This window comes from Rutilus rutilus (assembly GCF_951802725.1).
Source record: "Rutilus rutilus genome assembly, chromosome: 13".
Lineage (NCBI taxonomy): Eukaryota > Metazoa > Chordata > Actinopteri > Cypriniformes > Leuciscidae > Rutilus > Rutilus rutilus.
Genome location: NC_140218.1, coordinates 5,758,855 through 5,782,003, shown reverse-complemented (window position 1 = coordinate 5,782,003; position 23,149 = coordinate 5,758,855). Strand labels below are relative to the sequence as shown.

At 38.1% G+C, this 23,149-nt stretch overlaps 1 protein-coding gene across 2 annotated transcripts; it reads right to left on the bottom strand.

The window, feature by feature from the left end:
• Nucleotides 1-11,212: 11,212 nt before the first annotated feature.
• On the bottom strand, nucleotides 11,213-23,149 carry sgms2b (sphingomyelin synthase 2b). Of its 2 annotated transcripts, none has more exons than XM_084428795.1 (6): nucleotides 23,126-23,149; nucleotides 18,021-18,527; nucleotides 14,751-14,868; nucleotides 13,582-13,735; nucleotides 12,667-12,839; nucleotides 11,213-12,333 (listed from the first exon to the last, which is right to left on the bottom strand). In XM_084428795.1, the coding sequence occupies exons 2-6, from the start codon at nucleotides 18,515-18,517 to the stop codon at nucleotides 12,148-12,150; spliced, it is 1,128 nt and encodes a 375-aa protein (XP_084284921.1). In that variant the 5' UTR covers nucleotides 18,518-18,527; nucleotides 23,126-23,149; the 3' UTR covers nucleotides 11,213-12,147. The 2 variants fall into 2 exon arrangements, with proteins under 2 accessions (XP_084284921.1, XP_084284920.1); XM_084428794.1 differs by lacking the exon at nucleotides 23,126-23,149 and adding an exon at nucleotides 22,612-22,824.

Genomic DNA, 23,149 nt, shown 5'->3' with positions numbered 1-23,149 from the left:
GTCCTCTTAATGAGCAAATTATCACGTCTCACATTACGTATCCATATTTTTCTAATGTTTTCTTCCTTTGGGAAGTGGTGGAAACTCACGGTGGAGTTGAACTTCCCTGACATCGCGCATTGAGGCACGCAGCAGAAATCACTGTTGGGATTATCCCACTTCTGGTACTTTACTGGCTTTGACATTTTCTTCTTGTCACTAACATTCAGATGTTAAAATCAAATAAAACGCCAACAGTAAAAAGGGCTAACTAGGTTAGCTAGGCCAAGTCAATAGCTGTTGCCGATTCGCCGTCAGTACCAAAACAGAAGCAAACCGGAAGTCAGGAGACCCGTTTTCCGGTTTGGTCACGTGACGCTCGGCATGAAGCCTATAATGTCATAGCATGATCACGGCAAACAACATGAGGGCCGAATATTGGTGGGAGGAGTGTGGCCCAGATCAGTCCATTGATTATCTGGCCCAAAGCAAGCTTGTGACCATGGGCCATATAAATGCACTTTCCCACATAGGATACTGTATCTGGCCCCGCTCTGTTCCACACAACCCCTTTTCCCTCGGCCCTGTAGTGGCTCAGATCTGGATTTAAGACTAGGACCACAAATTGGCTATAACTGGCTCGATCCTCAGCCAATTAATGACCCATAACTGGGCCTGAATAGGCTGTAGTATTGGTGCAGATTATACCGAAGATTTGGATTACAGCACAGGAATTTACTACTTTTTAATGATCATTTTATTGTGTTTGTGGCGTATTTTACACCACATGATAATGGTAAAATTATCACATAAATGACAGTTATTTTCATTCTGTTATAGCTTGTCAATTCAAAGATTACTTTTAAACAATGTTACCTTTTAAACTTTTTAACTGATTCAAATCTCTGTGATAATCTTGCCATTATCGTGAGGTATTTTATTTATTTTGTTCACCATGAAGTTCATCATTTTATCATATGTACCAATACTAAGACCTATTCAGGCCCAGTGCAGGGCCAGTTCTGGGTCAGTGATTGGCTAGGACTCAGGCCAGTTATGGCCCATTTGTGGTCCTCGTCTTTAATCCAGATCTGGGCCACTACAGGGCCATCATTCTTTGTGATATGTGGGCAAAAGGAAATGGGGTGTTGTGTGGACTGGAACTGGGCCAGAAAAAAATGTCTACGTGAGATTTAAAAGTGAACTGCTGATTAAGAATATTGAAGTCCTGTAGGGGGCAGTCTAATGCAGTTCAATTTAGCTTAAAAAGCAGCAAAGAAGAACCTGTTGTTTGTGCGTGTGTAGTCCACCAGTGAAGCATGTGATTGCACTGCTTATTGCTGAACTCAAATGATCGATCTTTAACTCTCACGCCCTGTTTCAACCTGGTATTATGATGCATTTTAGTCGATCTGATCACAAGTAGATGAAGGAGATGCATTTCCGTTTACACCTGGTCTCTTTTGTCCAGGGGCGGACTGGCCATCTGTGTGATCTGGAGAATCACAGGACGGCCGGTACTCCAGGACGGCCGGCGGGCCGGCCCACCACCCGCCACGCACGCAGTTATCACCTGTTTTTCCCCCCACTAATCTGTTTCACACTCCAGTACTGTAGGTGGCAGCAATGCACCTTTAAGTTGGATGCCAGCTGCACTGGCCGTGGCCGCCAAGTAAGGAGAAGCAAAGACGTTAGATAGAAGCATAGAAACAAACAAACAATATGCATAACGCGGCCGCGGGTAAAAAACGGAAAGAAAAGGGTGTGGCTGAGAAGGCGAGAGAAAAAAAATAGCGGAATTTAGATACTGAAGCCGCTAAATGTCGCAAACTAACTGAAATATTTAGCAGCACAGCCAGCAGCAGCACCTCGCAGTTAAATATTAGCAGCAGTGATGAAGTGAGCCAGACAGCAACATGCCACCAGTGATGATGAGGGACAGAAAGATGAACAGGCAGATCCAGGGCAAGTAAGTATGGAACATGAGAGGAGAAAGTGAGTTGGATGATGTTAGGAAGTGATATTCAGGTTGCTACATTTTTAATGATTACAGTAGTTAAAGGTGCTGTATGTAGGATCCAGCGGCCTCTAGCGGTGATGTTTCAGATTGCAACAACAGCGCTCGTGCTCGTGAAAAGCAATAAAGTTACAACTGTAGTCTTTCACATCAGATAACGTTAGCAAATGGTCGGCGTTAGCTGGCGAACTAATGATGTCTAACTTGAGCCAACTAAAGCACAAAATCACAATATATTTTACATGCTTTGAAGTATTGTTAGCTTACCTGTCCAAAAGGATGAAAGCCAACTCAGGGTCTGTTTTTATACCTAAAACAAAGCGGAGGTCTCTCCATAATTCAAACGCTCTGCCAATGTTGATCCGTGTTTTCGTCCTGAGTCGATCCGATTGACGTTTGGCCTGACGAGCTTCAGCAGATAAAAAAAAAATATTTTTTTTTTTGGGAGTTTGTGTTGGAGTCTGTGTTGTGCTGGAGGCAGGTCGTTTTTTGGTGTTATCAGACTCCATGTCGTTAGCTGCAGTGCCGACTGTATATAAAACGGAGAGGCTCGGGAACGCGCATGCACGTCACATCCGGTGGATTTCGCAGAAAATCCGACCCGGAGACTTCACATAAAAATAGGAATACTGGCCTTCAGAGGTAATAGCAAAACGCGAAAAGTGGATCATTGTAATGTGTGATTACAACCCCTTCACAGACGGGCAATAAAAAAAGGATTCATTTTATAAAAAAAGTTACATACAGCACCTTTAAAACAGCTAAACTTCAACATTTTAGCTGTAAAATGCCACATGCAGTAGCTAATATTAAGAAATATGTTGTGCTTTTACTTTTAAAAATGTTGGTAACGTTACAGTTAATGCTTACAAACTTTGAAGATTTTGAATACAGAAGTTACATTTGTAATGGTGTATTTTCATTTAGATGTGGTATTATTATTTGTGCAGTAAGATTAATTACTGCATAAATTAATTAAGATTATTAAGTAATAAATTAATTTTAAGACAGCATGGAATAGATTGTATAATATGCTGTTATAACAGCATATTATACAATCTATTCCATGCTATCTTGGAATAAAACCTTTTTTTTTTTTAAATCCATTCCATCATTTGTTTATTCAGGTTGAGCTTAGATCAAGTCCATTTATATGTGAGTATTCAAGTTAATCTAGAATAATGTGCTTTTAACACAACATCTAGTCAACATCAGTGCTATTGCTATAATTTGAATGGTATATCATGAGCCACAATTAAAGCCTTGTGACACTCATGCCAAGCGTTATTGTTGTTGTTTTTGTTGTTGTCGAGTTTCCGCGCGCCGATTGCTTTGGGCCGGGCCTAGTCAAAGTCCAGGGCCGTTTTTTAGTCCCAGTCCGTCCCTGCTTTTGTCCACTTTCAACCACTTCTGTCCTGATTTCTTTGAGGGGAGGAAGTTTCAGCAATGAAAACCTCAAGAAGCTTTATGACAAGTTTTACCACAGTGATATCAAATGCTCATTCATGCTGTGTTTCAGGTAAGGTACGTTTGAATGACAAATGTGTGCCTTCAAAGAACGGATCTCACAAAACTACTGTATACAACCAGAGAGGAAATCAGATGCTACACGTCATCATTTGGACTACTTATTTCGGCAATTATTATTATTTATTTATTTTTAATTACACTGTCTGGTACATTTCTCTTATAGACTGTACATTTGTGTGTGTGTGTTATTTTTGATTCAATTTAATGTAGTTTATTGGCATGATTGTGTTAACATAGAATATTACCAAAATATTTAACAAAACAAATAATGGCAAGCACTGTAAAAAATATAAAGAGGTATACAATGTATAAAAGATAACAATTCTGTTTAGGGACTGGGCTAGATAAGGCTCAGGTCAGGTGTGGCTCTGTTTTGGTTTCCTTGAGGCTGAGAATCGGTACCAAGAATAAAACCTATTCTGTCTCAGTGCGGGGCCAGTTGTGGGTTATTAATTGGCTGAGACTTTGGGCCAGCTATGGCCATTGTGTGTGATCTAGATCTAGGCACATGCATAGGCTATTATATGTTTAGTCTATAGGTTTTTTATAGACTATAGCACTGATTCTCAAAGTGTGGTACGCAGGCTCCCTCTAGTGGTACGCAGAGGAATCACTGAATTAAATATTAATGTTTCTGGTGGATGATAAAATGATGAAAAGTTCAACGAAACTGCTGTCGTGGCTTCAATCTGGCAAGAGAAGTGAGGATCAGAAACACTTGTTAACGCCCCGGGTCATAAGGTGCACTGCATACTTAATCTGGTCCTCCAATTTCAGTACAGAAGGTGTTTTTCCAGTTTTAGAGTGTCCCCAACACACACGGTCATACTGAACTCCTCAAGGGTCAACGAGGTGCCGACTTCTCCAAGTGACGCTGCATGACGAGCGCGAGGGAGAGACGCGGCAGTGCACAGGTCGCGACGCGCGTCTCTCTATGAAGTAAATGGGAGAGGGAATTCGCCGCATTTACGCAGATATTATGAACATAGTAAGCAGAAATATAAAACGTACCTAACCTTAGCATATTAGAGGAAGACGCTGATATCTCGACTGAATTGATGCTTGAAGAATGTACTTCCACTGAAGCCATGGTTAACAGCAGCTGGCGGACCCGGATTTGATTTGATGACAGTCACGAGACCGATTACACGATCCAATCACGTTGATGGATAAAAAAATAAATAAAACAAGCATGTAACGATTAACGACCACAAACGGAGGGGAAATAGCGGAGTAAAAGTAGCCTACCTATACATCACTTAAAATGTAAAAAAAAAAAAAAAAAAAAAAGTACAACAATTTCTAACTACTCAAAAAAGTACAATTTCTTAATTACATTTACATTTTTATGAATTTGGCAGACGCTTTTATCTAAAGCGACTTAACATTGCATTCCAAGGTACACATTTTTACATTCTCATCAGTTATTACAGTATTTATATTTCATTATATTTACAGTATAATTACAGTAACATGAGTATTTGTAATTCTTTACTTCACACCCCTGCTGCCAAAGCAACCTCATTACTGATTTTCTGGAGCTCAGCTAAACAACTGTAATCCAGAGTTCTCGCGAGAGCACAAGCTGAATTTGCTCAGTGAGTTACTCTGGCGTCGAGTAATGATGCTCATTAAATATGCCCCTCGATCTGAGCTGCACCAATCACATCGGGTTATCTGATATAGGTGGGCCAGAGGCGAGCTAAACAGATGTCGACAGCGCTGTGACGTCGAAGTCATTAGTAAATTGTAACATGATTGGTAGGAATCCAGTCTCTTTCTCTTTTTAGTTTAACTGAACATGTAAGTGTGAGCAGCTCTGTTCAGTTAAGGAAACTCCTCATCTCCACTAAGTAAGTAAAAGAGATATGGAATTTATGATCCATTGTTTGATTTTTTTGTTTTTGGAAAAAAGACGTAACAATTGTAACAATCCAATTGTGTATTTCAGTTGCTGTCACGTATCGTAACCTCTTTATCTGCAGAGAGAAACTGCCACTCAGAATACACGCATAATGAAGGAAGTAAAGACATCATAATTAATTCTGTGTGATTATACAACATGCTTGTTGTATCAGTTTGTTGCCGGTAGTCAGAGCTATTGCTGTAGGGTGTATGCTTCCCCTGCCAAACTACACTAGTCTTAGCAATAGTTCAGCGATTATAGAACATGCTTGTTGTATCAGATTGTGCTGCCACTAGGGGTGTAAGCTTCCCCCCAATAGATCCCATACAATTGTTCCCCCAAACAAGCTTTTTGCAATGTGTCCTGCTTGCTCCAGCTGGGGTGATGCTTCCCACATAAGACTGGATCTATAGTGCGCAACATATGCCGCTAACATCAGGATGTATTAAAGGGTTACTTCAGGATTTAGCATTAAGCTTTGTATTAGTAGAAAACCTGTAGTATTTTAGAATTACCATGCTTTCCACCCTCATATCCCCCTGAGACAAGAGATTTATGTATTTTTTGTCTGGAAAAAATCCTCCGATGACGCAAAAATCGTCATTTTGCGTCATCGGAGGAATTTCTGGCCAGAGGCTAAAGACTACAGCCAGTAGATGGCGTTGTTCCGCATGTTTTCAGCCCGCCCATACAGGGTGGGATCTCACTCACAGAATGTACACACAGTCAGTCTTTCTTTGGAAGCTAGCTAGCAGGCTCTTGTTCTGTGGAGAAAGCTGAATAGTAGGAGAAAGCTGAGTAAGTAACCATCCTCCTTTTCCCGGACTTGTCCGGCGGGCGCGATCGTTCAAAATGTACGGGATTCAGCTTTTGCTTTCTGCGGTCGCCATTCATTGTTTACATGCACACCTTTTGTTTCAATCTAACTGAATTCATTCCGATTGGTGAATTTGAATGTAGTGTTTACATGAACGCTAAACAAGTGATCAGTTGATGTGCGTTTTACCATTGCTAAGAAAAATTCCCGCTCCTCCGTGAGAGATGGGAGACCCGGCGCGTCTCAGTAATCTCGCCACCGGCCTCGCGCCGTTCTCCCGCGGCCGTCAGCCTCGTCCTGCTCGCCACAGTAAACATGATGAATGAATGGCGACTGTAGAACGCAAAAGCCGAATCCCGGACATTTTGGGCTATCTCTAAATCCCTCGCAAACTCATCACGTAGGCTAGCTTTGTTGTTTTAAACTGCGCACTCTTACCGGTAGGCGTGGCCTCCTAAGACAGCGAAGCAAGTGCATTCTGGGAGTTGTTGTCTTTCATCCACATAAGCCAAAAATACATTTTCTGGCTTTTCTCAGTCTAGAAAGCTCCAAATTCAAAAATTTCTTCACATTTCTTCTACTTAAATGACCTATTTTAAATACACATTCATCTTCCCAGAGGTGAAGTATCCCTTTAACCATCAGCCTTAGTCGTGTTGGGGGTAGTGTGTTTAATTTTTTTTTTTTAACCCTCTGGGGTCGTTCGGGTCAAAAATGACCCGAAGCGTTTAAATAAAAAAATATTAAAAATCGTAGCTTCATCAGAATGGTCCGAAACTTGGTGACTTTGTTGGTACTTGGTATATGAACACCCAAAAAAATTGGGGACAGGATTTGAATAGTCTAAGTGGCTGTAAAAAAAATAGTCACACTCAGGACATTCGGGTCAAAAATGACCCCCATAGGAAATGAATGGGAAATTGGCAAAAATGTGACAATACAGAGTTTTTTTGTGCGTACAATCTACAAATCAGCCACGATCCAGAAAAAAAGTACACAACAGTGAAGGGGTGAATCTATAAAACATCAAGAGTGCAAAACAGACACATCCACACACACACACACACACACACACAAACACACTTTTATACACATACACACTAATAAATTCAGATTACAAACATCTGTTTTGAATATTTAAAAATCACAGCTTCATCGGAATGTTACGAAACTAGGTGACTTTTATGGTATTAGGTATGTGAACACACAAAAAATATTGAGTTCATGATCCAAGCATGCTAAGTGGTAGTCACACTTCTGCTCTTTGGTCAAAAATGACCCCATAGGAAATGAATGGGAAATTGTCAAAAATATGAAAACACAGAGGTTTTTTTGTGCATACAATCTACAAATAAGCCAGGATGCAGAAAAAAAGGACTCAACAGTGAAGGGGTGAATCTCTAAAACATCAAGAGTGCAAAACAGACTAAATCTGTTCAGGCAAAAATCACTAGAATTCGCAAGCCTTTCTACAGAGAGCTGTAAATCCACTAGTGGTAAAAATGTGCTATTGTGTGATAAAAATGCTCAATGTGTCCACCAGATGGCACCCATCTCGTTTCAAAAATTGTTTTCATGAGGCCTAGGCTTGACTCTAAAATGAAATTCAGCTTTAATTAAAAAAAATTAATAAAAATATATATATATAAATTTTCCATTATATTCAATGGGAAAAAATGGGTCATAATTATTGCATAAATATTAATTATAAATCATAAAATTCTCTCAAAACACCAAAAAAGAAAAGAAAAAATATTATTAAAAACAATAAAAAAAAAATGTATGATGATTTTTTTTTATATATATTAATTTTGCCCTCCGGGTCATTTTTGACCCGAATGTCCTGAGTGTGAGTGTTCAATGAAAGACCCCAGAGGGTTAAATCCCATTTTCTTGGTTTCTACAGAAGTACACTATGTATAACCTTGTTATACTTGGTTGTAGTGTACAGTGTACGCAGTACACATCAACAAATAACTTGTCTAGTGATTGGAATTTATGCAAACCTACATATTTGTGCCTAAATATATCTAAGTATCAGCATCACGCTTGTTGCATTAAACCATCCATGTGTTGCTTAATTCTGTTTCCATTACTTAAGTATTGTGACGTATTTCCAAATGAGAAGGATAATTGAAAAGGAAATCTCCATCTCTCATCTCTAGCTCACAGTCGTCACTCAAAAGAAACTGGAACTGGACTGCAGATATACAACCACAAGCAAGCAGCTCATTCATTTTGATATCTCAATTTTCACTTCATCATTTCAGACGGCATGTCATTCATGGTAATATGCATGTTTGCTGCTTAAGCATTCGGGTATTGACAACATGCTTGTTGCCATGGCTCATGCGGGTATTGACAACATACTCGTTTAGGTCATCCAGGTAAGGGCAACTTGTTGCTTAAGGCTTTCCGGTATTGTTGGTAACATGCGGTTGCTCAAGCTTTTCAGGTTGAAAAGCAGTTTTTTTAAAGCAGCAAAGGGCAAAGAGGCAGAAGCACCATCTGATGCTTCTTCTCAAGAGAATGATGTTGACATGGAGCTAGACTCATGTAAATGAGATAAAATGTTTTTTTCCATGGATAAAAATCGTGATTCACATTTTAGCAAGAATCGTGCAGCTTTGTTACGGCTGCTGTGCTGTTTGGAAACGTCTGAAGTTGAAGCTTTATTTCTAATTAATTTAGACACTGTATCCACTAAAAAAACTAGGATTTTGTTTGTTCTCTTTTAAGACAGTTGAAAAGTAAGCAGATCTAGCATTTTTAAGGCCTTTCGGTATGCAATAGCACATTCCTTCCTCTAGTTTAGTTTTCTTCCAGCTGCACTCCATTTTTCAGGCTTATGAAGGCCAGAGTGTGCTTGTTATACCACAGCGTCAGACTATTTTCCTTAATCCTCTTTAAGCGCAAAGGAGCAACCGTGTCTAAAGTGCTGTAAAAGAGAGAGTCAATCATCCAGAGTCAATCAACATTGCAACATCCAGTTCGGCTAAGCTATCTGGTATGCCGAGGAATAGACACTGATCAGGAAGATTATTTAGAGAGCAATCTTTAGTGGTTGAAGTGATAGTTCTACCATATTTATAACAGGACATATGTAACATGTTCCTGCTGAGGTTGATTGGAAGTTGACTGAGTCCCGCCATGTCCCAGCTGAAGAGTCCAGCCATTTTGCCGCTCAGGCTGATGGGTAGTTGAAGAAGTCCAGCCATGTCCCAGCTAAGGTGCTTATGTTCTAAATTATAATTTTTTTAGTCAATTAAACCAGTTGTCTTTCTGGAAAAGTGCTGCATTTCTTTTTAAACTTAACCTGCTTTTGCTTTATGCGTCCTTAAAGGGTCATGAAACCCTAAACCAAATTTTCTGAGATTTTAACAGAGGTATGTGTGTTGAACACCATTGAAGACAATGTTAGCATCTGTTAGATTTAATAGTAGGGGGGAAATGGTAAAATTTTAGTTTTTTCCCCGCTATTTTCATCTTCCGCGTTTAAAATCTTCATCGTGTCCACGTCACAGGCTGTGAGGTGCAGAGCACTGTAGTACTTTGACTCATCAGTGTCTCATAATTATTCATGAGACTGAGTTTTCTTATCCAATGAGAAGACACTGTCTCTTAATTATTCATGACACCGCGTGGATCTTTCCAATGACAGACATGTCAAACTGTGATATTACGTAGTAGATGAGAGAGGCAATCATGGGACGCAAGGGTTTGTTTTCGTGGTGCAAAAGTTCCAGTGCGTTGCAAATGTCTCCCCACGATGCTGCCAGGGCTAGACTCCGGCCATCAACCACAGACACATCTAAACTGTGTGTGTGTAGCAAGCATTTTTCTGGAGAGAGCTTCGAGAACTGGAGAATGGTGGACTTCGGCCTTGTTCACCAATGCAGGTTGTGAATTGCGAGTGATGCGGTACCAAGTCCCGAGGACTTTTCTATCCCTTCAGAGGTGTGTGTGTCTAAAATGTAACCCTGGCCGTTTTACTTGCCTTTGTTAAATAAGCACTCGTTATTAAAATTGATATTTCGATAATACCTCAATTGTACGCTTAATTTGTGCAAATGTCTGTCACTGTCCATCTTTATTATGGGGATTCAGGGGGCGCGTAGATCTAGGCTATGTACAGAACTTTTATTTTTATTTTTTATTAAGCAGAAAATTAATTATTTTCAAATATATGCATTTAAAGTGTGTATATAAACAAATATATGTTGTATAATGACATCATAATTATACATGTACATTCATATGTTTTACAATTACGATTACTGCAGGCTAATATGTATAGCAGGGCATTCAGTTACTTTTGAGAAGACAAAAATAAGGTGTCAGTGTATTTCATTAGACTTTAACTTTGCCAGCTATAAAAAATCTAGCATTTCCTCACGTTTTACCACTGATTTTTAGTGACAGTCGATATGCATGGGCCACTGGCCGACAGTTTTATTCTAAGAGGGTATTAACATAAGAGACACAGTTTTCATAAAAAAAATTTTTAAAAAGGGAACTTAAGCATCTTGGCTGTTCATTTTACTTGTCAACGGTGTTTACGGGACCGGAAAACAGGTTTCAAAGTGCAAGTTTTTGAAAAAGAAACCATTGTCATTTGTGAAAATGGTGATGTCATGCACATGCACATGAATATTACATGTTCAGAGTCATGCACGAGTACTTGACAACCAAAACAACAATGGCGGACAACAGGACTGTGTTTGTGCTTCTCAAGATACTGAGTTTACTACCGCTTTCTTTACAAAGTGACATCGGCAACTACTGGCCGGGCAACAGAATACGTTAGTCAACGATCCGTGCGAATCCGCTTTGCCAACATTGTCTGTACGCAAAACCTTCCCGTTTTTTGTACATTGTCATCATTAAAACACGCCCAAAGGGATCGTTTACACAACACCATTTTCAACTAAAAACTAAAAGCCTTTTATGCGTTTTGCCCGTTCATTTACACTACAATGTTTTTTTTTTTTTTTAAATGATACCAGATCGTCTCCGTGCAAATGACAAAAACGCAAATTCGAAAACAAAGATGTCATACAAATGCATATCACGTGTTCAGTCTCTAGGTGTGTCGTTTTCCTTTACAAAGTGACATCGCCAGCTACTGGCCTGGCAGCAGAATAGTGTTTTGGAGGGAACTGGGATTGTTTTGACAACGTTGTTATAATAATCGTGTTAATTAATCGTGATTTTAATATTGACCAAAATAATCGTGATTATGATTTTTGCCATAATCGAGCAGCCCTAACAAAAAGTATTTGCATTTTAGCAAATCACACTATGCAATGTGCACAAATGTTCAGACCTTGAACTTGTTGATTGGTCACATAGGCCTACATATACATCCACTGCATAGGCAATCAGCATGACTTAATTTAAACTGCACTAAACAAAAAAAAAAAAGTATAAGAATAACGATACATAAGAACAACAAGTAAACACCAACAAAAGAAAGTGTAATCTGTGAAATAAGTTCTAAGAGTTCTAGAACTTAAGAAAATATTATTTATTTTGCATAAAACATAAAACATTTTTCACAAGGCAATGAACATAAATTATAAACTATACAACAACTTTTCAATTCTTCATTGAGAAACACTATTAAAATAAACATCTTAATTATGTTTGTGTGAAAAAAAAAAAAAAAAATACCATCATCAGGAAGTGAACGCTCTGTCCCCCTCAGATGAGCAGCGCTGCACAACAGCACATGTTGATAGAGATATAACCTCCACCAGGAACCACACACTTTCTTCCATCAAAAGCACGTAAAGCTCCCAGACAGGTCTGAGGTTCTGCACTTCAAGTAAACAGGATCTAAATTCGCACAGATAGTGTTTGTTACCCAACAAACGCACAGTCTGACACTTGAGCTTGTCATTCATCTCTTGTGCTCTGCACTTTTGAGTAGCTCTTGCACGGGTTCTTGAAGCACGTGGGCGGAAGCGACACGGGCCATGAGAACGTGCAGGGAACCGTTGTTCTAACATTCTTCTCCAGGAAGTTAAACAGTAGGCTCCACCACATTCGGTTCAGGTAGTTGTAAGGAGACCCTCTCAAGCCCTACAAAATCAGGAGAGAATCCAAAATGTGGTGGTTATTTTGGTCCAATTTGCCATTTAGCACAAACAAAACATTAACCTGTAGAATATGAGATATAGAATATGAGCTTTTGTTTTAGCAACTGATTTGCTGCTCGAGAAACATTTCCAAAAAACGTTTGCTTGTCGTTAATCATTATCATTAATTGTCAACAAAATTGTGCATCTCAGCAATTCGTAGTTTTACATGCTGGAAATCCTCAAATTCAATCTACTGCATCTTCCCAAGTAAGAAGAGATTGAGTGGAAGTCGAATGTTGCTTTTGTAGGATCTGTAGTTTATGCGAGCTTTTACCTGGTTGTTGGCCATGGTGTGGTACCAGTAGAAGAGGCGTGAGGTGATGAAATACGCCACCACTACATCCACGCTGTAATGCTCATGCGCTATCAGGATGAAGACCACGCCCACTGCACTTAGCAACCAGCAGATCACGTGATAGCAACGCCAGAGCAGCGAGCGGGGCGAGTCTACAACACAATACAATAAACTTACAAATGTAGTCACACAAAAACAAAAAGAACTAGCAAGAAGAGGCTCTCAGAGCAAACATTTGGGCTAATGAACACTCAATATTTAATCATACAATAATTGCTGATACGTCAAAACACGATGCGATTGTTGATTTGATTAGTTTCAATGGCTTGAATATTATCATATTTGCCTATTCTACAAAACGTGTAAATTTGTATTAACCCACAAATGCAACAAAAATATAACATGAACATTTAATCTAACTGGGACATCCACAAAAGAAAATACAACTTAGGTTTTTTTTATTTTAAATCATTTAAAATAAACACATGAGATCATCAATCGTCTGATGGTGACTCCTGGCTGGCTCGCCAGTTTTTTACATATAAAGAATGTTTCTTTTTAGTTATGTGAACGTTAGAGGAACATTCCATTCTAGAATTTTGAAAATGTTATGAGAACATTCTATTGCTATTACTGAAGAACGTTATTGAACAGTTATGGAAACGTTCCCTGTTAGCTGGGATGTTGTCATTCATTTGATAGAGAACTACAGTGTAAAAGTAAAGACCCGATCACAACTAAAGCAGACAAAAACACCACTTTCGAAGGACCGTGCACAAGAGAACTGTTCTTTGTCATTAAGTTGTCATCAAAGGCTGGTAAAATTGGGCATTTACTAGTTATTGTGGTAAAAAAAGAAGAAAAAAAAGACAGTAATGGTTTCCTCGTACTCACATTCCTGGATGAAGAGGAAGGTGAGGGTCAGCATGACCGTGTGGCCGCTGTACAGAAAGTCTCCACACATGAGATGGGAGCCTGTGATGGACAAACCTCCTCCAGACACCAGCTGCAAAACTCGCTTGATCTTGCCGTGAGAATCACCGTGGAGCTACAGAGAGAAGCAGAGCGAACATGAGGTAAAAGCATCAAAGCTACACTTCACCATTACACGCAAACAGCGAAAGAACATATCAGACGTGATTTTTAAGCTAGCCAGACATTAAACATATAATTTAGCACACAAATAACTGCACAGTCATCTGCTTTCCAAGCTAACAGTAACAGTGACAAGCTAACAGTTCTGCCAAGGTGCCCTCAAAGTTGTGAACAAACGTTCTTCCAGTAACATTAATAGAACGCTTGTTTTAAAGTTATCTGGTCTTTAATAATGTTCTCAAAATGTTATTTATACATTGTTCATGAAACATTTTTTCTGAAACGTTTTAGTTGGAAACTTGTTTCAGAATCTTCAGAGAATATTAAAAAGTAACTTTCCCATAATGTTTGAAGAATGGTAAAATGGAATGTTCACATAACCAAGATGTTTTTTTGTTTTTTTAAATGTTGGATGTTCAGGAACATTCAGGAATAATTGTTTTCATAACTTAATGGAAACGTTAGCAAAACATTCTTAGATTATATATTTCATTAGCTGGGCATCGAGATATACATGTAAGAATGCGCGGTTGCATTTTATACGTTTTAAGATGTTTATATAAGCTAAAAATCTGACAATTAACCAGTTTTCTCCTACAATTTAAATGAGCTTTTTCCCCATCAGCTTTATTAAGTTGCTAGCATTTTTGATCATTTTCACAAAACTTTCATGGCCCCATAATATTTTGTTGTATGAATATCTGAACATGCAATATTGCAAAATAAGAAAAGCGCTTCTGCTTTTAAACAACAAAAAAACTTTTTATTCTAGCTTCATGCATTCTTTTTATATCAACACTTGAATGTGGGTAAGTTTCATAAAAAAAGCAACATTTTGAACAAAAAGCTGATAAAATCACATTTCTTTCAAAGACTACAAAGTGCATCAGCAATGCCTTTATCTCTCACTTCTTGTGTCTTGATCCGGAGAGTATGTACTACTATTCTGTTGGTTGAGCAGCACTCACCTTCGGGGCGCACTCCATGTGCATGCTGGGAACTGGAAGAGTTGTGATGTACATGGTCACCATGCGGTACAAATACAACATTCCCTGCAGGAAGAAAAACCTTCGGCCCACGATGGCTCTGTCAACACAACGGGACAAGGAGGAATTATGGGACTGAGTTGAGTTTGTATTTACTCCTGCATAGCATACGTCACATGATTTATCAGTCGAGGCAGTGATTGGATGGCAGTGTTTGGGAGTAACTAAAAAGTAGCAATGCTGCTAACTAGGGCTGTGCAATATGGACAAAATAATCATATTGCAATTGCGATTTTATTTGCGATTGTTTTGCTTTTTCAAACACATACACATACATAAACATACATTTTATATATATATATATATATATATATATATAAATAAACAAACATACATACATACATACATACATATATATACACACAGTACAGGTCAAAAGTTTGGAAACATTACGATTTGTTTATATTTTTGAAAGAAGTCTCTAAAGCTTATCAAGGCTACGTTTATTTGATCAAAAAAAAAAAAAACACCAGTAATATTGTGAAATATTTTTACAACTTAAAATAATATTATTATTTTCTATTAAAAAACAAAAATTCTATTTGAATATACTTTAAAAAATAATTTATTCCTGTGATGCAAAGCTGAGTTTTCAGCGTCATTACTCCAGTCTTCAGTGTCACATCTGACATCCAGTCTATCACATGATCCTTTAGAAATCATTCTAATATTCTGATTTATTATGAGTGTTGGAAACAGTTCTGCTGCCTAATATATCTGATGAATAAAAGGTTAAAAAGAACTGCATTTATTCAAAATAAAAAAATATTTTCTAATAATATAAATCTTCTTTACTATCACTTTTTATCAATTTAACACATCCTTGCTGAATAAAAGTATTGATTTATAAAAAAAATATATAAAAAAAATGACTGACCAGTAGTGTATATTGTTGTTACAAAAGATCTCTATTTTTATTTTTAATTTGCTTCTTTTTTTTTTCTTTTTTTTTTTTTTACTTTTTATTCATCAAAGTATCCTAAAAAAGTATCACAGGTTATGAAAAAAATATTAAGCAGCAGAACTGTTTCCAACTTTGATAATGAATCATCATATTAGAATGATTTCATGTGGGATCATGTGATAGACTGGAGTAATGATGCTGAAAATTCAGCTTTGCATCACAGAAATAAATGATAATTTAAAGTATAATAAATTGAAAACCAATTATTTTAAATTGTAATAGTATATCACTATTACACAAATAAATGCAGGCTTGATGAGCAGAAGAAACTTCTTTCAAAAACATTAAAAATAGTAATGTTTCCAAACTTTTGACCTGTACTGTATGTATGTATGTATGTATGTATATATATATTTATTTTATTTTTTATTTTATTTTTTATTAATTTTTATATGGTTTTCGTTTGTCGTCTTTTTCTTTTTTTTTCTTTTTTTTCTCAGGACTGGGTTGGACCATGATCCATTCGTTGTTCACTTGAAATGTTCATTACAAAAGGGCAGACAATGTTCGTATTTTGGGGGGATGGTTTTGGTGAGGCCACAAATAAATTTTTTTTGTTTTTGTCTCCTTTTCCTCTCTCTCCCCGTTGCAGAAGGCCATGCAGTTCAAGTTACAACATTATGCATCTTTCTAGATGGCTATTGATACGTCAAGGATGAGTAAAGGTGTGCGCCTGATTTCATGGAATACCAAAGGAATGAATAAGGCCATTAAGATTGGTAAGGTAATGACGCAGCTGCAACATTTGAAAGGGGATATTATATTTCTACAGGAAACACATCTTAAAACATCAGATATCCAACAAATTAAAAAGCCTTGGATGAGTCATGTGTTCCACTCGAAATTCTCAGCCAAAGCTAGAAGGGCTGCTATTTTTATTACCAAGAATATATTGTTTGAGCCAGCACATATTATTGAGGATGTCAATGGCCGTTATGTCATAGTATCGGGCTTGTTACAGAACCTTTCAGTAGTCCTAGTCTCTATCTATGCTCCCAACTGGGACGATGAGCAATTCTTCATCAACCTCTTTGCTAAAATCCCAAATAGCGACAATCATCATATACTGATAGGAGGCGACTTTAACCTAGTGCAAGACATAATTCTCGACAGGTCGTCTTCTAAGCAAATTATTCAATCTAATTCTGCTAAAGTAGTTTTTAATTGCTCATCTCATCTAGGAATTTCGGACCCCTGGAGGTTTAAAAACCCCCAGAGTAAAGTTTTCTCTTTTTTTTTTTTTGCCACACCAAACCTTTTCCCAGATTGACTTCTTCCTGATTGATAATAAATTGTTGCATCTGGTTACCGCTAGTGGCTATCACCCCATAGCCATGCGCCCACCTCGCTTGATATTAATCTTCCTCTTAGTGTTATCTCCCCATCACTTTGGAAATTTAGTTCTCATTTATTAGCGCATCATGAGTTTGAGAACTTTGTGGCCACTCAGATTAGTAATTACATTGAATTCAATGATACCCCTGAGGTCAACAGTGGATTCTTATGGGAAGCTCTTAAAGCCTTTGTTCGAGGTCAGATTATTTCCTTAACTTCGTACATGCGTAAGGCTGAAAGGACTAAAAGGCAGGATATTTTAGACCAACTCCTCAAACTTGATGAAACTTATGCCGTCTCTCCCTCACCTGCCCTTTACAAAAAACGATTTCTGTTACAATCAGAATATGATTGCCTGATGACTCATATCACCTAATTTAGGTTTACAATTTTGGTGGGTGTGGGTCTATATTGCTGTGTGGAACTGTTCTGTTGATTTTCTTTTTTCTTTCAGACACCTTGTTTCATTTTACATCTGTTGTAACATCCTTTATATGTCTGCAGAAAACCTAATAAAATAAATAAAAACATAAAATAAAATAAACATTTTGTTAATAAATATTTTGTTATATATATATATATTTAAAAAAAAAATCACCATTTTTAAACGAGTAGGTTTATATTTCTCATAATTCGATTATGCCGTTCACAATGCTACATGGGACTGTAGTTCTTTCCGTCACTAAAGCGGTTAAGTTCACAGACATGAAGTGGTTCATGGCTTATAACGCTTTTTAAAATCCCTATGGGAAAAGGAATAGAACAAATTATTCCGAAACCAACACCGCTGAAAAAGGGCACTAATGCGCTCTATTTAGGGCCGTCTCATTTTCTTCGTTAAACGTTTTGGTTTTACTCCAATAAAACGAGCAGCTCTTTCACCAAACGCTCACCTGTGCTTGAGGAAGAGCCATTGGATGAACCACAGAGCCACCAGGATCATTCCGTTCACCTCGGTGACGGAAAACGCCCACTCCACGCGCGGCACGTAATCAAAGAACTTGTCCGGTAACGGCGGGCTGACGGACTTATCCGGGACTCTCTCGTGGATGACGGTGATCATGACGGTCGTAAGGATGAGGTTAAAACCAGCCCAGATGAACGCGATTCCCGTCTTCCACCATTCCGACGGCAGCCGAGAGACACCGGACTTCGGGATGGCGATGCGGATGTAATCCTGGTTTTTCCGCAAGGCTTTCCGGAAACCACGCGCCAAACGTGTCGGCTTGCTGTCGTTCGGTCTGTCGGCAACCTGATTGCTAGTGGGCGTGTCCGGAGAGTGGTGTGTCTGTCCGGTTTGGGGGCGTGTCCTATCTTCCACCATCACCATCACATGGAAGTCGCCGTTGTCTTGTTCATCTTGTTCGTCCAGGAGTTGAGATGCTGCCATCGCTTATACACTAAAACAGAGCGGAATACTATTTAATATTAAATACAATATTTCATGTAATATTGAAAACAATATGCAGTATGCCACAATAAACCTTTGTCAAACTGCTGTCACATGAACTCAATATGAACTCATTTCAATGTGCATTCAATGTGTTGCTTGCAGTTTCTGTGTAATTATGTGTAATTAAAAAATATAAAAATTCTTTCATTATGCATGCGTGTGTAGAATTGCATAGATGACCAATGTTGATTCTTTGTGAGAAGGAGGGATTATTTTGGAGTCCTAAGGACTGTAACCGAACAGATACAGTAAATATGCGGTTGTTGTGTTGGACAGCTGAAAGGCACACGGTTTGTTTCTAGTGGAATTTATTGATTGATAAAATCAAATTAAATATCCCCAAAATATCCCCAACTGAGCAAGCCAAAGGCAACAGTGGCAAGGAACCGAAAAACTCCATCAGGTGACCCAATGGAGAAAAAAAAAAACCTTGGGAGAACCCAGGCTCAGTCGGGGGCCAGTTCTCCTCTGGCATTTATGAACTAGAGGCCGGATTGTAGTTTGAACTGTAAGATTAAAAATATTATATGAATGCCTGACTGAAGAGATGCGACTTTAATCTAGTTTTAAACTGGGACAGCGAGTCTGAGCAACGAACACTATCAGGAAGGCTATTCCAGAGTTTTGGGGCTAAATGTGAAAATGCTCTCCCTCCTTTGGTGGATCTGGATATCCTAGGTATGACCAAAAGCCTTGAATTTAGTGATCTTAAAGAGCGCGATGGATTATAGGGTGATAGAAGATCCGTTAAATAGACTGGAGCTAAGCCGTTTAGGGCTTTATAAGTCAGTAGCAATACCTTGTAATTAATACGGAACTTTATAGGTAACCAATGCAGTGATGATAAAATCGGTGTTATATGATCATATTTTCTTGATCTAGTAAGAACTCTAGCGGCGGCATTTTGGACTAACTGTAGCTTGTTTATTGAAGATGCAGGACAACCGGCTAATAAAGCATTACAGTAATCTAGTCTCGAGGTCATGAATGCATGAACTAACTTTTCTAGGCTATCTTAAGGCGAGACACTACAGGTGAATAGGGTACATTTTTGAACTAGCAGATATCACCATGAAACTTTCCCAGTTGATTACCTACATTAGAAAAAAGATGTTTAAATATGCAAATTCGGCAATATCTAATTAAATATGCGCTAATTTGCATATTAAAAAACGAAATCTGAGTATTGGATAAAGCCAGGTCAAAACATTTTTTTTCATTGTGTTCACATATTAGATGGGTAAAAAAATGACAGAGGGATTTATGGATATCTACTTTTGTTATCCTGTAAATCAGAATATTCTGTCAATAGCCTTAAAAAATATATATATTTTCGACATGTTTTTTGGAATAAAATGTTATATAAATCAGGCTAGGAATAATATATTTACAAATCCCTCTGTAAATGTCTTCATAATATAACTAGGTACAAGACTGGAAGGTTTGGTGTGTATCGGTGCTGCTGAAGTGGAGATTTCAGAGAGAAAAGTCATTTTGAGAAAACGGGCTTTAAAGATTTATCATCAGCCAATGAGATTGCGCATTCAGCCCTTTTTTACTTTCACGATTGGTTGCTGATAAAAAGGAAATGACCATATTTGGATCCGACAGCATTGTACAGGAGAGAGAGAGCTTTCCAGCGGTGTGTGTGATGACAGGGAGCAGACAGCGAGCGCGGAGCAGCGGGAGGATTTACAACGCCAACTTTTGTTGAATTTAGGAGAAATCTACAGACGCAAACAGACAAAGTGTGTAAAATAAAGACCTAAATGTGTATTTCTGACTTTTCTTCACCACAAGTCTGAAAGAAGACTGTTATTGAAGACAAATATCCAAAAATCTCAAAATTGACCAGTAAAAAAAAAAAAAAAAAACGATGTTTTTGCCTGCCGTGTCTCGCTTTAAATCAAGAAAACAAAGGATTCAAACAATAAGACTAACCGTGTTGAGCTATATAACAATGATTCGTTTTCTTTCAATAGGCTAAATGTATCCAAACACAGTTGTTAACCTGTCTAATAAAACAAATCATATATTAAAGCATCTCTGGTGTTTCATGGTTTCTACAGAAGTAAAACCAGAAATCAAGGGTAACGCGGATATGACGTCATTGACCGGTGACGTATTGATTGATACAATATTACAAAATTGTTACACTGGTTAAAATAGCTGATTTCTCTGGATTTAAACATTGTTGGAAACATTTGGAATATGTACACAAGTCAACACAATATAGATCATTGTTGGGTTTTTGGATATTTTAATCCAAAAATCGTATATATTGTGCCTTAAAGTCACAAAGCTTGGTGAAATTGACATTGCACAAACATGACGGAAATCTACACCGCAAACAGGTTGTTTTCGCTCGATTTAACCCAAGTCATTTTAAGGCATGTCATCTTGGAAACAAGTCCAGTACAGCTACTTTACTGGGGAAAGACAGAAGTCTGATGGTCAAGATTACATGTTGATATCATAGGCCTATTTCAAATAAATTCTGACAAAAATTCTGATAATTTTAGCATCATTGTAAAAAAATAAAATATTGCATGTGTGTGCTTTTGATATAATCAAAAACATTATATAAGCAAGATTGTCAATGTATTCAAACCAAACTCGCATTCCAACAATTTCTTACACAGTTTTCCATGCGTATTGTTATAATATCCCTTTGTTATAGAAGCTGTAGTGTGTTGATTTAGTTCAGTCCACAAATGTTTGGGCGTTTGTGTGTGTGTGTGTGTGTGTGTGTCTGTGTGAGAAAAGAGTAAATCTAAGACACACCCTGAAACCTGTGACAAGTTCACCTTTCTCATTCAGATCTCTCTATGGACAGCAGTCGGACCGGTTTGTGCCGTTCTGACGTGAAACTCGAGACCCCGTTTAGATTCTCCCCCGCTGAACCCCAGAAACGAATTACAGATTTCATATCCATATCAGTCTATTTGAGGAAGGTAGGAAGGCGTCAAGGCACATGCAATATTTAGGCGTGTCCCAATTCTTTATGCACTACTCTACGCTGTATAGTAGTGTAAATAGAGTTCCAACAACATGAAGTGCACTTCAAATACACAGATGATGCACTTCAGCTGGACACTTCATGTTAACTTCTATATCTGTTTTACACTTTCATTTTTTGAAGTGCTTTCACTAGTGCTTATTCCAAAACATTCATGAATTACAACATTCCAACACAATTACAACATCCAACAAGGGTTACTTCATCAAAAACGAAAATGATCCCATAATTTACTCACTAGGTGTATATGACTTTCTTCTTTCAGCCAAACACAATCAGAGTTATATTAAGAAATATATCCTGGCTCTTCCCAGCTTTATAATGAGAGTAAATAGCAGCCCAAAAAAGTGCATCCATCCGTCATAAAAGTAATCCATACAACTCCAGGGGTTAGGAAAGGCCTTCTGAAGCAAAGCCATGCGTTTTTGTAAGATAAATATTCATTTTTATAACTTTATAAACTATTATCACTAGCTTCCGGTAACAGCCGTACGCGAGTCTAGGGATAATTTATAAAGTTATAAATATGAATATTTCTCAAAAAAAAAAAAAAAAAAAAAAACCACACACATCGCTTTGCTTCAGAAAGCCTTTATTAACCCTTGGAGTCGTATGGATTACTTTTATGATGGATGGATGCACTTTTTTTGGGCTTCAAAATCTCAGGTACCATTTACTCTATTTTTTTAACTCTGATTGTGTTTGGCTGAAAGAAGGAAATCATATAGACCTAGGATGGCTTGAGGGTGAATAAATTATGGGATAATTTTCATTTTTGGGTGAACTAACCCTTTAAGTTCAGATCGGTTCTCAAAAAGGGGTTGACAGTAAACAGGTTTAAGAAAACACACCACAGAATCACTATGGTGCATGTTCGAAAACGTTTTAGTCAGGGCTGTCTTGTTAAAGTCACAGGATGTTTGACTCATTGCGTGTAAATGTTTGACAGGTAGGCTAATTGATGTGATTTGACAGCATTGCTGAGCTGCCGCAGAAGTCATTGAACTCACACCTGTGCACGCGCGCACACAACCCCCGGCGGCGCGCCCCCGAACTCAGAGACCTTCATCATCATCATCATCGGAGGCCAAAAAAAGAAAAGTTCCGGAACCATCCGGATCCTAATGGAATGATGATCGATCCGGATCAGCGCGTGGCTGCCGGTAAAACCATCTCAAGATCCCGAAATAAACACAAACACAGAGAGTGCGTCTGAAAACACACTATAGCTGCCTACTTAGACATCAAAAACGCCAAAAAATGCGGTCTAGGTAGAAAACTCACTAGGTTTTGTGACATTCTCTGTAACTTTCTTTATAGACATGCTTCTAAACCACATCAGATATATAGCATGAACCTCGCAGTTTTTACTTGAGCGCTTATCAATTCATAAGCAAAGCAACAATAGAAACAAACAAGAATCACTTTATACCTTATGAAAGTTAAAATGCAGCGCAACACACATAAAACAGCGTTAATAAAAATGAAAAAAAACGAGATGTGAGTGATGTGACCAGACGACTTACCTGTTCAACACCGGAAGACTCACT

Bases quoted from the DNA above. Each gene is read 5' to 3' on its own strand.
- sgms2b (XM_084428795.1), bottom strand. From the start codon at position 18,517: ATGGCAGCATCTCAACTCCTGGACGAACAAGATGAACAAGACAACGGC. The intron at 12,840-13,581 runs GTGAGTACGAGG...ATTGTGTTGTAG, and splicing joins CTTCCTCTTCATCCAGGAAT to ACTCGCCCCGCTCGCTGCTC. The intron at 12,334-12,666 runs GTAAAAGCTCGC...CTGATTTTGTAG, and splicing joins ACACCATGGCCAACAACCAG to GGCTTGAGAGGGTCTCCTTA.